Source organism: Rosa rugosa, chromosome 4 (assembly GCF_958449725.1).
Source record: "Rosa rugosa chromosome 4, drRosRugo1.1, whole genome shotgun sequence".
Lineage (NCBI taxonomy): Eukaryota > Viridiplantae > Streptophyta > Magnoliopsida > Rosales > Rosaceae > Rosa > Rosa rugosa.
In genome coordinates, this window is record NC_084823.1 from 56,753,333 (window position 1) to 56,769,652 (window position 16,320).

The 16,320-nt window shown below is 38.8% G+C and overlaps 3 protein-coding genes across 3 annotated transcripts; 1 reads left to right on the plus strand and 2 right to left on the minus strand.

The window, feature by feature from the left end:
• Positions 1-10: 10 nt before the first annotated feature.
• LOC133744004 (uncharacterized) lies at positions 11-1,553 on the minus strand. Its single transcript, XM_062172104.1, has 4 exons — positions 1,343-1,553; positions 1,049-1,231; positions 888-947; positions 11-470 (listed from the first exon to the last, which is right to left on the minus strand). The coding sequence occupies exons 1-4, from the start codon at positions 1,529-1,531 to the stop codon at positions 183-185; spliced, it is 720 nt and encodes a 239-aa protein (XP_062028088.1). The 5' UTR covers positions 1,532-1,553; the 3' UTR covers positions 11-182.
• Positions 1,554-2,274: 721 nt separating this feature from the next.
• On the plus strand, positions 2,275-5,805 carry LOC133743551 (ATP synthase subunit beta, mitochondrial-like). Its single transcript, XM_062171526.1, has 9 exons — positions 2,275-2,893; positions 3,066-3,141; positions 3,244-3,332; positions 3,847-3,964; positions 4,052-4,155; positions 4,239-4,397; positions 4,531-4,755; positions 4,876-5,187; positions 5,446-5,805. The coding sequence occupies exons 1-9, from the start codon at positions 2,423-2,425 to the stop codon at positions 5,554-5,556; spliced, it is 1,665 nt and encodes a 554-aa protein (XP_062027510.1). The 5' UTR covers positions 2,275-2,422; the 3' UTR covers positions 5,557-5,805.
• Positions 5,806-6,022: 217 nt separating this feature from the next.
• Positions 6,023-7,706, minus strand: LOC133743552 (loganic acid O-methyltransferase-like). The gene is made up of 3 exons (XM_062171527.1): positions 7,542-7,706; positions 6,702-7,358; positions 6,023-6,532 (listed from the first exon to the last, which is right to left on the minus strand). Exons 1-3 carry the CDS (start codon positions 7,689-7,691, stop codon positions 6,194-6,196), a joined length of 1,146 nt encoding a protein of 381 aa, XP_062027511.1. The 5' UTR covers positions 7,692-7,706; the 3' UTR covers positions 6,023-6,193.
• Between the last annotated feature and the right edge of the window lie 8,614 nt (positions 7,707-16,320).

Below are 16,320 nucleotides of genomic sequence, written 5' to 3' on the forward strand. Positions count from 1 at the left end.
GGGCAAGTAGTACGTGTAAACAATATATTTTTGTTTTAAAATAATGTAAAGACGCAGGATGCGGATGAAATATATTACACTTCCAAATCATGTTAATCTTGAGATATACATGTATAGTATGATCTATAAAAATAAAATGAACATCTATATATTCAACTGAAATTCAGAAAAAAGAAAAGAGATCAAGACATTACACGATGACAGCGGCACCAGAAAGCAGTCCCCCCACTTTTTCCTCGAGCAACTGCTAATTCTTCATCAATGTAAAACCATATAAAGAAAGGATCCTTGGTGCTAGGCTCTCTGTCATCCTTTTGGCCTAGACTGATCTCCAAAGGTTTCAAACTTCCAATTTTTATCCTAATGCTCTCAAAAACAAAGGCCAGTATTCTCTTGCTCCAAGAAAGTCTTCCTTCAAATGTTAAGGCTCCAATTGGCCCAAGATATACTCCATTCTCAATTCTCTTTCCCTGATAATCCAGGCACACATTTGTCAGTCTTGTGTTCTTTTTATGTTGATACTTATTTACTTTTCAACATCAATATCCAAGCCAGATCGTCCGCAAAAGTAATGCTTTGGCACATGAAAATCACAAATAGGAACAAGAAGGTAATAACAAACGATACCAAGTTTACAGAAGTGATTATGCAGGCTATAACAACATACCCAATTCACCATCTATAAGAAACTTGACAATGCTTGTCTTCAAATGACTATTGGGAGTTCAAAGAAAAGCATTCTATAACCAAGTTTGAGTCTTTTTCCCCATTTCAGAAAAAACAAAAAGAAAATAATAAAGATCACTTTCTTTATCCTGACTTCTTCTGATCATAGATTTTCTATCAAATTAAGCATGAGCAATAAAAATAGAGATCAAAAGGCTTACAGCAGCATCGAACCGCTGAACAGCAGTAATAGGGAAGTATCTACCACCCTTCAATTTCTTCTGCAAACACCAAAAAAATCCAAAGAACCTTCATTTCTAACACAAATGGCTAAACAAAAAGAATCAAACTTTGCCATCTCATAAGTGAAAGAAGAATTCACCCCAGAAGTAAAAATGAGCATCCAAGTTCTCCCTGGTGATTCTGTCCCACCAAGCGTTTCAAGAAACCCAGAAGCGTCCAGTTTTGCATTCTCAAGCACAGATAGAGCTGCCAGAATCTCCTCTGCTGCAACCTTTCTTGTTTTTGCAGCATTCTTGAGCACTTTCACACTCTCCTCAACTTCCTTCAATCCCAAAAACCACACAACTCAATCAAAACAGTAATATTTCTGGGTAATTATGCAGCTGAAAGATGAAACAGTTAAGTAAGGACTTCAGTGAAGGGAAAAGCTTACTCTGCTGAGCAGTGGTTCCTGAACAGGCAGAGGGGTGGCTATGGCAATTTGGTCATTTCCTTCCAGGGCTGCTCTGGTTCTTGATGTTGGAAACCTGGGGAGATTAAAGTTTATGGCTTTGGCATGAGTTGGAATTTGGAGAGGAAAATTTGAGGGTCTGAGAAATGCTTGAGAAGAACTCAGAGCCATTAAGTATTTGAGGGTGCTCAACTGTTTCCAAGTGGATTAGATTTTTATATGTTTCCATAAAAAAGCAGGGGGACAATTTTTTACTTTTTTTTTTTTTTTGACAGATGGACAATTTTTACTTTCATAATAGGTGAATGAGCTCATTATCAGTCAATTTGTCACTTCACATAATTTCATAATTTATATTCAAAATTACATTTTAATATCTTCTCTACAAGAAATCAATTGTATCAGAAATTATTTAATCATTCAATTTTATCATAAATACGATTTTTGAAACAAATGAATGAATGCTAAATAGTATCTAATTTGATTGATTTTTTACAAAAATTAATCTTTCTATTATTTTTTCTTCTTGTCACTTTGAAAGGAAATCGAACATTTGATCTAGTCCCAACTCCCAACCACACAAACACTTGAGTTAACCCAAACGGCTAAAATCTTTACACTAATTTTTCTTTTTGTTACATTAAAAGAGAATCGATCATCTGATCTATTCCCAACCTCACAATCACTTGAGTGAACCCAAAATGTTACAATCTTTACACTATTTCGCAACACAATGAACACATGAATGGCCATCGTGAAATTAAAAATAACGGTGTATTAATTACAAGTTTGCAACGAAGGTAAATAAGCTCGTTTACCCATAAAAAAAAAAAAGGAAAATAAATTACATTGACCCAAATAAGGTAAAACGGGTAAACCCGGAAAATTAAAACGACCCCGAAATTCCAGGTGATGAAAGCAACGATAAAATGGACACTTCGATAGCCCCAATCGCTCACTCTCTCTCACTCCTCACAGTCTGGTGAGTCTGATATTCAAACCAAATGACCCCTTGATCCATAAAGCCCTCATTTTCCGATCATAATTACCAAACTTGCCACCATGTCCTCCTCCCGCAAGCTCCTCTCCACCCTCCTCCGCACCTCCCTCCGCCGCACCTCCTCCTCCTCCTCCTCCGCCGCCGCCAGGCCCGCACTCTCCAGATCCCCCATCACGCGCTCCCCCGGCTACCTCCTCTCACGCGCCGCTCACTACTCCACCTCCTCCGCCGCCGCCGTCTCCGCGCCTCCGAAATCCGGCACGCCGTCCACGACCGGCAAGATCACCGATGAGTTCACCGGCAAAGGCTCCATCGGCCAGGTCTGCCAGGTCATCGGCGCCGTCGTCGATGTCCGGTTCCAGGACGGCTTGCCGCCGATCCTGACGGCGCTGGAGGTTCTGGATAACTCGATCCGATTGGTCCTCGAGGTGGCTCAGCATCTCGGTGAGAACATGGTGAGGACTATCGCCATGGATGGGACTGAAGGACTCGTTAGAGGTCAACGAGTCCTCAACACTGGCTCTCCCATCACTGTAAGATCCTACTCTCTAATTTGGATCCTGAAATTTACATTTGTTACTGTGAATGTGTGTTTTTCCAGATTTACTTCGGTAATTTTTTTGTGGTTTTGATGTGTAAAATTTTGGCTGAAATGTAAATGTTTGAGTGAATGGAAGATGTGGAATTGAAATTTTGTGTCTTTAGGTGCCTGTTGGAAGAGCAACCCTGGGCCGAATTATGAATGTTATCGGAGAGCCTATTGATCACAGGGGTGAACTAAGTAAGTAGGAAGAAGCTCTGAAACCTGAAATATTGTTATGCATTTGAGTGTTTTGTAAATATATTCGGGCGAATAAATGTTGTTTTGTTTGGATTTTGTCAGAGACCGATCACTCTCTGCCCATCCATAGAGAAGCGCCGGCCTTTGTTGAGCAGGCTACTGAGCAACAGATTCTTGTCACTGGAATCAAGGTATGTGTTTGATACACCCCTTTTTTTGTAGTTGAGTTTCGTTGAGAGCAATACAATTAGAAAGTGATAAAGAAACCAATTTTGTATACAAATGTGAAGGAATTCTTGTCTATGTAGTTTCTTTTGAAGGATAATTATATATTTCAGTTCCGACTGTTCCGGGTAAAGACTGTCTTGGGTGAACTTTTCTGTTTTAAAACATAGAACTCTAAAGTTTGAGCTACTTTTGGATGTTGTTATGGATGATACCATTAAAGTTGATCGATTGATATCATTTTACTGTGCATCGCCCACAAATTAGTAATGTTTTGGTTTCAGTATCAGCTTATCTGAGAATACTAAATCATAGGTGCTAAGAAAATAAATGTGTCCAAATTTCAAGGTGACTGGTGGTGATGCTTATAGTTGAATTGCAAAAGATTGTAAATGCTTTTTGGTCTTTTCTCTTTGTCATGGACTATATTTAGATTCTGACAGAGGAGACCAATTGACAATTGTGTCTAATACCTGTCAGGTTGTTGATCTTCTTGCTCCTTACCAAAGAGGAGGAAAGATTGGGCTCTTTGGTGGAGCTGGTGTTGGAAAGACCGTGCTTATTATGGAACTTATCAACAATGTTGCCAAAGCTCATGGTTGGTTCTGTTAAAACACATTTTAATTAACCTTTGTTAAAGTTAATGACCTCTGGAATAATGAAAAACTTCATCCTCCATCTGCAGGTGGTTTCTCTGTGTTTGCTGGTGTGGGAGAACGTACGAGAGAGGGTAATGATTTATACCGAGAAATGATTGAAAGTGGTGTCATTAAGCTTGGAGAAAAGCAGGTTAACTTATTAAAAAACTACATTGTAACTTTTTATGATTCTACTTTTTCTTATGTTCTCAATTACATTCCCCTTTATTGCAGAGTGATAGTAAGTGTGCTCTTGTATATGGTCAAATGAATGAACCTCCTGGTGCCCGTGCTCGTGTTGGGCTCACTGGCTTGACTGTGGCTGAGCATTTCCGTGATGCTGAAGGGCAAGATGTGCTTCTCTTCATTGATAACATATTCCGCTTTACTCAAGTAATCTCTCTCCACTGACAGTTACATTTGAGTTAACATTTTATTAACTTATTTTTTGTTAGAAGAGATGCATTATAAACTTATTCTGATCTAAATCTGTTTTTTTTTTTTTTTTTTTGTTTCCATTCCCCAGGCTAACTCAGAAGTGTCTGCTTTGCTTGGTCGTATCCCATCTGCTGTCGGTTACCAACCTACGTTAGCTACTGATCTTGGAGGACTTCAAGAGCGTATTACTACAACCAAGAAGGGTTCTATTACGTCTGTTCAAGCTATTTACGTACCTGCTGATGACTTGACAGATCCGGCTCCTGCAACCACTTTTGCCCATCTTGATGCCACCACTGTGCTGTCACGACAAGTATGTAGCCTTTTATTCCCAAAAGATTTAAGTTTTTTAAGGAATCATTGGCAGATACTTTTTTTGATCAGTTTATTATGTTCCTGTTCTTAAATCTTATGACTGCTGGTTCTTGGTCAGATATCTGAGCTTGGAATCTATCCTGCGGTTGACCCCTTGGATTCTACATCTCGCATGCTCTCGCCTCATATTCTAGGAGAAGAACACTACAACACTGCTCGTGGTGTTCAGAAAGTTCTTCAAAACTATAAGAATCTGCAAGATATTATTGCAATTTTGGGGATGGATGAGCTTAGTGAAGATGACAAATTGACTGTTGCTCGTGCTCGTAAGATTCAACGGTTCTTGAGCCAACCTTTCCATGTGGCAGAAGTGTTCACGGGAGCTCCTGGAAAATATGTGGAGTTGAAAGAGAGCATTACCAGTTTCCAGGTGATCAAGTTTTTCCATTTTTCTATTTTGTTCCCCTGAATTATCTACCCATTCCTGCACTGGATAGAGCTTTAACGCTAGGTATTTGTTAAATTGACACATACCATCCATGCTTAATCCCCTCAACTGTTTAAACACTAACAATTAGCACGATGCATGATTTCCATTTAGTCTATTCTTTCAGTTTTCTATGTTTATTCCTTTAGGTATGTACCTGGCCATTCTCTGATGTTTTGATTTCGGATGTTGTTTCTACAGGGAGTTCTGGATGGGAAATATGATGATCTTCCTGAGCAATCGTTCTATATGGTTGGTGGAATTGAAGAAGTCATTGCTAAGGCAGAGAAGATTGCCAAGGAAAATGCTTAGGTCATGTGGCTATTATCTGTTATCCTGAATTTCCAAAGAGCTAATAATGTCGGCATTGGTAATTCTCAGGAATTTCATTTGTTTTTGAGGAGAGAACTGGCTTTTTGAGCTAAAGCATTAATTTTGTTAGGGTTGTATTAGGTAGAGAGATGAGGAGTGGGCATATTCTGTTAGGTCCCTTCCCTAGTGCAATAAGGTATGCACTTGTGTGTATTTATTTACTTATAAGCAGTTCAGTTCATCAAGAAATGTGCCTTTTTTCTTTTTTTCTTCTCGTTTTGTTTCATGTTGCAATCTAGTAACAGAGAGATAATCTTAGAAAACCATTCTGCACGTAAAACCTTTAGTCTGGGATTTACAGAACAGATGCAGAATAGTGCATAATGATTTACTGACTCCTTTTATACTAGTTTAGATGACTTAGCAAATTGCAATTAAGTTCGAAGTCTATTAGAAGCGTCTCAACTTAAAGCACAAAAAAGAAAAATGCGTTTGCACCTCTCGTGAAAGGTGGATTGCAAGTTTATACTGCAGCAATTTTACTTGTCACTACAGCACATTATAAATAGAACATAACAATGAAGCTCAAGGATGTTCATGCTTCACAAATCACAAGTACTAGAACATCGTGTTCAAATCAATCTTCCTTGCGTCTAAGCACCACAAGGAAGTTAACTGGCTTCCCTGTGTTTGTGGTGGAGATATGCTCTTCACATTTTTCCCGATACAAATTGAAGAGCTCATCTAAAAGTTCCTCTCCAAATTGCTGCTTCAATATCCCCTCCATGCCAGCTCTAATGTGAGAGGCAATTAGTTGTGGCATTGAGCTAGTGTCATCTACCCGGGGAACAAGCAAGTCTGCCACCATCTCTATGCTAAAACATCCATTTCTTTCTACAGCAGCTGCTAGTTCTTTGGTTGACATTGAATACACAGGTATGTTAAATGAATCTACCTTCTCTTCGCTAACTACTCCCTGCATACACAGAAGGAATAAGGATGTCTTGTTCAATTCCAACATAGAAGCAACAAGAAGTAGAGCCAAATTTGATAAAGTTTTACATATATAACTCTCTATCTATTTGCATTTTTTGGCTATGTAAGGTTACACAATTTCCATGTTTACTATGTATGAATAACTTTACCTTTCTAACCAAGTCCATGAGGGAGGCTCCTAAAAGCTGTAAGACCATGTTTGGCAGAGCATCAGAATGAGGGGTGTCACTGTGGCGGCCTGGAAATGTAAGTACAATTAATCCTCCGTACACAATCTCTTGTGCCCTGGCTTGCAGGAAGCTCTCCATGTCATCACTATATTGAGTTTCATAAGCCCTTTTTACTTCATCTGTGGCATTTGAGTAATGAATGCGTCCTTTGTTCCACGCAGGACTATTACTATCTGCTACTGCTGTTGGTACTCTAGAGAGCCATTGAATGGCAGTAGAAGAGTAAGCAAAGTTAATGGAAGCATTAGGTAACACCTGTTTGTAGAAAGAACCTGGTACACCGGCTGCATGGTATTGCCTGTTCTGAGGGAGGGACTGGAAGAGCATGTTAAAGTCATTTGAGGCATGATCATTAAAGAACACTTGAAAGTCGGGAATCTGAGAATTCAGCCCTTGGCTTCGATACTTGGACTCCACAGCTTCAAGTATGTTTCCAACTGCCATAAAAGTATTTGGTCCAGTAGAGCAACCCAGATCTGCAATGCGAAAAGACTTGGAAGGTAAGAAACTTTCGATGTCCAGCTTTTCTGCAATTGCCTTGTTCAGAAGTTCTTTGGCAGCATCAACAGAAGCTCTCTGCAAAAGGAGAGAATGTGCGGGTTACTTCTTCTCTCTTTAAGTTTGTGCATGTTACTTTTAGCTGAGAGGATAACAGAGCTTTTAATCTGCTTTTTCTCTACAGAAGTATCAATCGTAAACTACTAGGTAATTAACTGAGGGAAATAACTAAACTAAAGCATAGTATACTAAAGGAGAAACCTGCAGAATGGAGTTTTTTGTATAGCTATTGGGGCCATCTCCACCTTTCATAGGATGTGCTTCAAAGACTTTACTGGTATTCTCTGCTGCCATCTCTTTGTTTCTCTCTGTTTCTCTGTGTATTGCATACTGTATTGTAGGGGTCGTCATAATTTATATCTACTACTAGTCCACTACTTGACACTAACAAAAAGACAAAGCAAATGAGCACCAAATAAAAAAGACAAAGCAAATTAATTAAGAAAAGAACTCAACGATAATATCCTTAGCAATGTTTTAGTATGTGAGACACATGCCTATATTTTTAAGGCTTTAAATTAAGCATCAGGCTTACAATTTTACTCTGGCTTTTGTATGGACTTTAAAATTACCAGAAACGGTTCTGGTGAATGGCATTGGATATGCCGGAAGCATGTCAACTACTATTTGCAGTATATTGTATTATCTTGAAATTTTTTTATATGTTTCCCTTCTTTCTATGTGTTTCGGGATTGTATGGCATTTTATATTGCGGACAACCATTGTTATTATTCTGCTACAGCTACTTAATGCCATAATCCAGTAATCTAAAGACAAAACGTTAATTAAGAGAAGTGGAAGACAACAGAAAACGTCAATGGTGTTGATGCTATGAAATACAAATTGTTTGTCTTTTCTGTTCATAATTACTCTCTCCATTCAAGCCTGCACGTCATTGATTTAGATAAGATCACGGAAATTTCTAACTACAAGCATATTCAAATCAATCTGCCTTACGTCTAAGAACAACAATAAAGTTGTGTCCAAGCACAGCAAGAAAGTTGAGCACATCATGCTCACATTTTTCCCGATACAAGTCGAAGAGCTCATCTAATATTTCTTCTCCAAATTGCTTCTTGACCATCCCCTCCACGCCAGTTCTCAGGTGAGAGGCAAGTAGTTGCGGTACTGAAAGAGTGTCATCTACCAAGGGATGAGGTAAGTTTGTCATTATCTCTACGCTAAAGCCTCCATTCTGTTTCACAGCATCTTCAAGTTCTTGAGGAGTCGTGGAATATATAGGCATGTTGAATGAATCTACTTTCTCTTCGCTAATAACTCCCTCCATGAAGGAAAATAAACATGTTATGTGTTGGGCAATGCAACATAATAACAGCAAGAATAATAGAATCAAATATGGATTAGTTTCTAAGTAGGATTAAGAGAAGTTATATATTATGTGTAGGAACACATTTCATCCTAAAGGGGCTATACATTTGAAGAAGCTAATTTTTCTAACATTTCTGGTTTAGAAAGATTATATTATGCTTATGACTGGATCATATATTGCTTACCTTTCTAACCAAGTCCATGAGGCAAGATCCCAAAACTTGGAAGCTCATATTTGCCCAAGCTTGAGAACTAGCGGAGCCATTGGGGCGGCCTGGAAAGATAAGTACCATTAGTCCTCCATACACAATCTCTTGTGCTCTAGCACGGTGGACTGACTAGGCTCATGACCATCTCGAGACAACCCCATAGGGTCCTTATGATCTGAGTCTTCTTGTGCATAAAGGATATCATCTTTCGAAGGGACGATGGCAATTTGGCTACCAACATCATGCACAGGATCCTTTCCACTTTCATCTCCAATTGTGAAAGACTCCCCAGAGCTTTCTAGTTTAATTTCCATTTTGGATGTTGGAAATCTTTGAACATCAATTGGTGCAACAGAACCAAGATGAGATGAGCTCGAGTGTAATAATGTAACCTCAAAGTTATTGATGCTATTATGAGCAACCATAGCTGTTGGACCAATCTTAGAGTTGTTGTTTGAAGCTTGAGAAAAAGAGCCATGTTGTTGTGAAAGCTGCTGTGACACATTATTCTGAGAGAAACTTTGCTGAGAGTAGTTGGGTTGAGAAGCATGAGTGTGACCACCATTCTGAGCCATGAATCCTCCATTTTGAGTTACAAAGGTGCCATTTTGGAGCATGAAACCATCAGTTTGAGGTGCATAGCCATAAGAAAGTGTAGGTGCAGAAAAGTAGCTTCCATTGCCAACATTGTTATTCAACATGTATCCAGAATTAGGCATTGTCTGAGAGTCACCAAAATTGGTAGAAAGCGGAATCATGTCTTGACAACTCGAGGTAGCATTAGGCACATTGATAGCAGCACTTGAAGCGATCGGTGTGTTGTAGTGATTGAAAGTAGGCATACCAGAAATGACACTAGAATTGATAACAGTAGGCATTCCATTCTGCATAGTCTTTGTAGATTGATCTATAGTAGACTCCTCATCAAGTAAAAGAGAACGCGCATGAATGACTGACTACCACATAACTTGATTAATTAAGTAACTAATCAATTGATTAATTAACTTAATTAATTCAGATCATTATTATTATTTCTCTCCTCATTTCTTTTCGCTTCTCAATGCACTTCCGCATATACTATCAGAGGCAATTGGATTCCGCCTCTTTAATGGTGTTGACCACGGTTGACCCGCATTGACTATTTCGTCCTTTTGTCGGAAACTCCAATTTGTTCTAATTTCGCACAATTTTCTAGGGGTGGGCGCGGGTCGGGTCGGATCGGTTTTGGGTCAAAACCGCATCCGACCCGTATTATTCGGTGGGCAGACTTTTAGGACCGAAAACTGATTGTTAATGGGCTGACCCGAAAAATTCCGGTGACCCGAAAAATTCGGGTGACCCGAATTTCAAGTCGGCCCGGTTCGGTTTCGGTTCAAGTCGGCGTCGTCGCTCATCGTCGTTGGTAGGCGGCGGTGTGTAGAATTGCAGATCGAAGGCTGAAGGTCGGGCTCGGCATTGTGCGGAACTGCGGATCGAAGGCGTTGGTAGGCGGCGCTGTGTAGAATTGCAGATCGAAGGCTGAAGGTCGGGCTCGGCATTGTGCGGAACTGCGGATCGAAGGCGTTGGTAGGCGGCGCTGGTAGGCTGAAAGTCGGGCTCGACTTTGTGCATATCGAAGGTGTTGGTAGGCGGCGTTGGTCGGCGGCTGTGTGAGAGTGGTTGTCGAGAGAGATGAGAGGCTTTCCCTTTAGCTTTGTGGTTAAGGCCTTTGGCTTTTCTACAAGATAAGAGGGGTTCGAAAGCTGGTGTGGTGGTGGTGGTATGGTGGCGGTGAACTGGTTGTGGTGTTTGTTCCTTAAACTCCAAAGCCCAGAAGAGAGAGATGAGACATTTCAGAAAAAAAAAAAAAAAAAAAGAGAGAGAGAGAGATATGAGAGGCCGAAAGAGACGAGAGGAGGAATGAGAATGTAGGGTTTTCTTCTAAGGAGAGGGATCAGGTGTAACATGTTCTATGTGTAACCTGATTTCAGCCAATAAGAATTAGACAACCATTAAAAATATTATTAATTTAAATAAAAACTAATATAATTTAAATAAAAGTTATAATATTAATTATCCGGACCGGTTCGGTTTGTTTCGGCCAGTTTACTCAATGAACCCGGTCCCGAACCGGAGAAATCCGGTCCGGTTCGGTCAAGTCATTTTTTCCCCCTTATTTCATCCGGTTCGGTCCCCGAGCCGGTTTTCCGGGCCGGTTCGGCCGGTTTTGGACCTCCGGTTCAGTTTCTGCCCACCCCTACAATTTTCTCTCGATTTCCGTGACTCCGCTTATTTCCTACAAAATAAATAAAAGTGGATTAATTACATAATAATTGACTTGAGGATTAGCTTATTTCTAGTGTTTTAGATATAATTATACGCATAAAAATGCGTGTAATCAGTGTGCATGCCTAACGGCCACACGGGCTCCACGTCACCCAAAAGTTGTCCACGTGTATGGCTTGAAAATTCGCCACACGTGTGGGGGCGTGTTGAGAATATATACATCCCACATGGGAAAAATGGGACATTGCCTATGGGTTTATAAGGGTTTGAGCCACTACATCCATTGCCAATTGGTTTTGGATGTGAACCTCAGATTACTTTATCATGGTATCAGAGCGGGTTACCCACGTGTGCATGCCTAACGGCCACACGGGCTCCACGTCACCCAAAAGTTGTCCACGTGTATGGCTTGAAAATTCGCCACACGTGCGGAGGCGTGTTGAGAATATATACATCCCACATGTGAAAAATGGGACATTGCCTATGGGTTTATAAGGGTTTGGGCCACTTCATCCATTGCCAATTGGTTTTGGATGTGAACCCCAGATTACTTTATCATGGTATCAGAGCGGGTTACCCACGTGTGCATGCCTCACGGCCACACAGGCTCCACGTCACCCAAAGTTGTCCACGTGTATGGCTTGAAAATTCGCCACACGTGCGGGGGCGTGTTGAGAATATATACATCCCACATGGGAAAAATGGGACCTTGCCTATGAGTTTATAAGGATTTGGGCCACTCCATCCATTGCCAATTGGTTTTGGATGTGAACCCCAGATTACTTTATCACAACTTTCTTAGCAAACAAGTCGACGAGCTCATCTAATCTCTTCCCCAAATTGCTGCTTGATGAGTCCTCCATGGCAGCTCTATTGTGAGCTGCAATCGATCTGTTAGCTAAATAGCTAGTCTTAGCCTTAGAGACACCAGTGTCGTCTTCGGATGGCAAGTTTTCCATCATCTTCTTTATGCTAGAACATTCATTCCATTTTACAGCAGTTCTTGAGAAGACGCATATATAGTACTGAAGAAGGTTAAATGAATCTATCTATTCTTTTCCCTAACTATTCCTGGACAGTGAAAGTAAAAAATATTAAAAAAAATATAATAAAAAAAAAACAGAAAATTGTGTTTTAACTCTTGCTTCAAATTTAGCACATGAACTTTTGAAAAAAAATTTAAAAAAAAATTATTGCTTTTCTAGATCAATTAATTCTTTCATTCGTGGGTGCTTATAATGACCCTGTAACGTCATATAAACCTTTAAAATGTCAGAAGTTTGAATACTTTATGCTTTTTGTGAGGACTTGGTTAAAAATCTCCAACATCTAATGTGTGTCTTTAGTAGGGGTGGGTTCGGTACGGTACCGGACCTTGAAGCCCAATACCACGTACCGTACCAAACTAAGTTGGTACACAAAATAGCCTACCATTACCGGCCATAGAAGTCGGTATACCAACTTCTCGGTATACTGAGATCTCAGTTGGTTTCGGTTGGTTGGGCCTCGTACCGAGTTTAAGATTGGGCCAGATTTCAGCTAAGGCCCAACTAAAATTTTAAAAGCCCAAACCTGTCAGCAAATGAAAAACTGCAATCCTCACATCAATTCACTACAAAAAAGAATTCAAATTGCCACGGCGTTGTGCCGTCGCGGAAAGTGAAATTGCCGTCGCAAAAGACCAATGGCGACAGCTAGGCGACGGCAATTGCGCCGATGTTGTTGAGGGCGTCGCCATTGGTATTTGCAACGGCAATTGCGCCGTCGCAAGCCTAATAGCGACGGCAAACCTTGCCATCGCAAGAATTTTGCTACTAAAAAATGCCGTAGCAAATATCCATGGCGACGCCACCGACCACTACCAAAGCTTTGCGACAGCAATTTTGCCATCGCAAAAGTTCATTTATGAATAAAAAAAAAATCTGGCATGCAAAATATGCATGCTGGATTTTTTTTTTTTTTTGGGTGGATAATGGTTGTACAAAATGGAATTAAGCATATTGAAAAGGGAATGTTGCATGTTAATTTTTCTCATGAATGTCACAAAGGAAATGAAACTCTTATACATGAGTTTACAAGATAATACAAGGTAGTTTTTTTTTTCCTATACTTCAAGATAAGCCTTGCCGGGACCTCCCAAGAACTTGAAGATGCTGTGAAACAGAATGGATGCTTTAAACCTGGACATGAATCTGATGCATATAGAGATACCTGCAGAAAGAGTAGATATCAACTAAACTCTCACAATAGATGAATTCTGATGCATATAGAGATACCAATGGCAAAATAGGCATGAATCTGGTTATCCAGCCATTTTAGCCACTCCAAAAAGTATCGGAAGACAAAATACCAAGTGATTGAGCAAACACTATTGAGGGCCTCCACGAAATTTTAATGCCATCTCAAATGTCAATTTGTCTTAATTTATTCTTTTATTGATAGAAAATTAAAGCACCATTAACAATTGATAGATGAACATAATTACACTAAATCTTCTCCTACAGCATGAATGTTTTTATCAACAACATAAGTGATGGAAAACTAGGAGTGCTGATATAGTTATTGACACATTAACCTTTGCAAAAATAACTTAGAACCTTCTACCTTGTCTTGGTCTACATGGGCATAAGTGATGCAAAAATAGCTATTCCACTTCATAATAACATACGAAAATCCAGGTCATCACACGCATGTAATGGAAAACTAAATCAATACTAGCAATTTTAATCAAGTATAAAACCAAGACATGATTTGTGCTTTACAAAACAAATCTACATCAGTTGTAGTGAAAGAATAAAAGGCTATACCTCATCCTTGTGACCAGCCGATGCCTTTGCCAAAGCATTAACTTCAGCAATTTCCTGGGCAGCAAAGGCGAGCCACGATTTGATTTCATTGTCCAGCTTAGTCTCATTAAAAAGATCAACAGCAGTGTGAAGATGAGAGCAGGAGGTAGAGATGACAAGGTGGTCTGCAAGGAACAGATAAATAATTAATGAAATGCACTTTCTTGTCATCATTTACCAAAAACTGCAGAAAATTTGAATACGTTTGCCAACAATGCCTTCAAGAGCCTGCAATGTACTTAGAGAAGCAGAGAGATCATTAACCCAAATGTTCCTTCCATCAACCAATCCAGCAAAGAGGTACTTTCCTTTAGCGAAAATGTCTTTTCAACACCTTTTGCTGGTTTGGACAACAACAAGTAGGACAGTGGACCAACAAGGACTAGGACTGTATCCACTCCAAGCTGCAAAAGATTGAAAAATTTACAGGTAGTTCTGAAAAGATGTATAATTGAAATTCAAATTGATAAGTAGGACTGCCTTTCAGATATTCACCACACATGGCATATATTATAAAGCAAAACCCAAGGTTGCCCATCAGACATTAACCAATATATAATTTCGTTTGACCACATGTAGAACAATGAATAAAAAATAATCATTAACACACACTACTTTAGCCTCCTTGTATTCCTCGAGAGCCTTGTGAAAAGCATATGAGAATTTGACGTCAGGAACCAACTCAGGGACAATGAAATGGTTGTATCAATACATTAGGCAAAGTTAGCACTCATATACTCACTATCTTAAAACACAAAAAACACTTGCAAAGTCTGTAACAAATGTGCATTGCTCATAGCTCAAAAAGGCAAAAAAAAAAAAAAAGGAAGAAAATGTAGCATTCTTGATTTTCAGATCAGTAACTGTATTAAGAGGACATTCAATTTTCACTCTTTCTCTTTCACGCTTGTCATTCCATAGCTTGACCTCTATTTTACTAATGTATATACATATATAAGAGCTCTTAGGTATGAGACTGAAGAAAAAATCACAAATAGAGAAGAGGATGGGACACGCGCAATCATTGAAGAGAAAATCACATATAGAGCAAACAAAGGAAAGTATGAGACTTTATCACTCACTCAACAACAGAAAGACAAAGAGAGAGTATAGATACTAGATACCATAAAAATCAGTGAATTCTTACAATGATATATTCTGATTATGAAAAAAATATATATATATATATATACATATATATATATATATACATGTATATATATATATATATATATATATATATTTATATAACTCTTACAAAGAGTTCTTGGACTCAGCGAAATAGAAAGAGACATAGAGCAATACATATCAAAGAAGAGAGATCATGCAGATACATATTAAAGCATCAAAGTCAAAATATAGCGAGAAATATAATAAAGCACCCTAACATGTACCAATGATAGAGCACAGAGCTACAAAGAAATGATAACATATCCACATTTGATAGTAACAAATCGATAAAACTTGATCTGTAAAATAAAGTTTCACACAATTTTCACTCTTTCTTTTTCAGGAGATATGAGATAAGGCTGATAACCATCTGCTTCCAACACAATCTAATAAACAATCATGGCACGAGAAAAGATCATATGAATTCAGAAGAAAATTGAACATGTGAGTAAAATGATAAAAGACAAAGACAAACCATACCCTCTTCACATTGTTGATATCAAAATGTCAATCCAATGGTGGTTGCTTTATTCTATTAAGCATTGCAGAATATTGATAACCTGGTTAAGCAATAGCCAACACCCAAATAACAACTTAGTTACTGGGCAATATGAACTGAGCAAAATTAAAAAAATAAAAATAATAAATAATAAAACTAACAATCAAGAAGCTACCTAGCAGCAACACCCAAATAACAACTTAGTTACTAAGCAATATGAACTGAGCAAAATGAAAAAAATAAAAAACAAAAAAAATAAAACTAACAATCAAGAAGTTACCTAGCAGCAACACCAGAAATCTCAAACGATTTGAACTGAACAGAAGCCCAATTGAACCTTAAGAATTGAATTAAACCGAATTAGACACTAAACTAATCCCTAAATTGAACCTAATAAACTAAGAGAAACGCTTAGAATAAACTGATGAGCAGGGCAAGAGGCTGATATAGCTATTGACACATTAACCTTTGCATAAGTGATGGAAAACTAGGAGTGCTGATATAGTTATTGACACATTAACCTTTGCAAAAATAACTTAGAACCTTCTACCTTGTCTTGGTCTACATGGGAATGCCAAACAAATTTATATATAGTAACGAACCTACTGAAAGTGTAAGAGTTCTTAGTTGAAGGCTATTAAGAGAAAAAGTAGCACAACATT

Excerpts from the sequence above, each read along its gene's own strand:
- LOC133743552 (XM_062171527.1), bottom strand. The coding sequence starts at position 7,691 with ATGACGACCCCTACAATACAGTATGCAATACACAGAGAAACAGAGAGA. Across the intron at positions 7,359-7,541 it reads CAAAAAACTCCATTCTGCAG|AGAGCTTCTGTTGATGCTGC; the intron begins GTTTCTCCTTTA and ends CTCCTTTTGCAG. Across the intron at positions 6,533-6,701 it reads TCATGGACTTGGTTAGAAAG|GGAGTAGTTAGCGAAGAGAA; the intron begins GTAAAGTTATTC and ends CTGTGTATGCAG.
- LOC133743551 (XM_062171526.1), top strand. The coding sequence starts at position 2,423 with ATGTCCTCCTCCCGCAAGCTCCTCTCCACCCTCCTCCGCACCTCCCTC. Across the intron at positions 2,894-3,065 it reads ACACTGGCTCTCCCATCACT|GTGCCTGTTGGAAGAGCAAC; the intron begins GTAAGATCCTAC and ends TTGTGTCTTTAG. Across the intron at positions 4,398-4,530 it reads ACATATTCCGCTTTACTCAA|GCTAACTCAGAAGTGTCTGC; the intron begins GTAATCTCTCTC and ends TCCATTCCCCAG.
- LOC133744004 (XM_062172104.1), bottom strand. The coding sequence starts at position 1,531 with ATGGCTCTGAGTTCTTCTCAAGCATTTCTCAGACCCTCAAATTTTCCT. Across the intron at positions 1,232-1,342 it reads AGGAACCACTGCTCAGCAGA|GAAGTTGAGGAGAGTGTGAA; the intron begins GTAAGCTTTTCC and ends TTGGGATTGAAG. Across the intron at positions 948-1,048 it reads TGCTCATTTTTACTTCTGGG|AAGAAATTGAAGGGTGGTAG; the intron begins GTGAATTCTTCT and ends TGGTGTTTGCAG.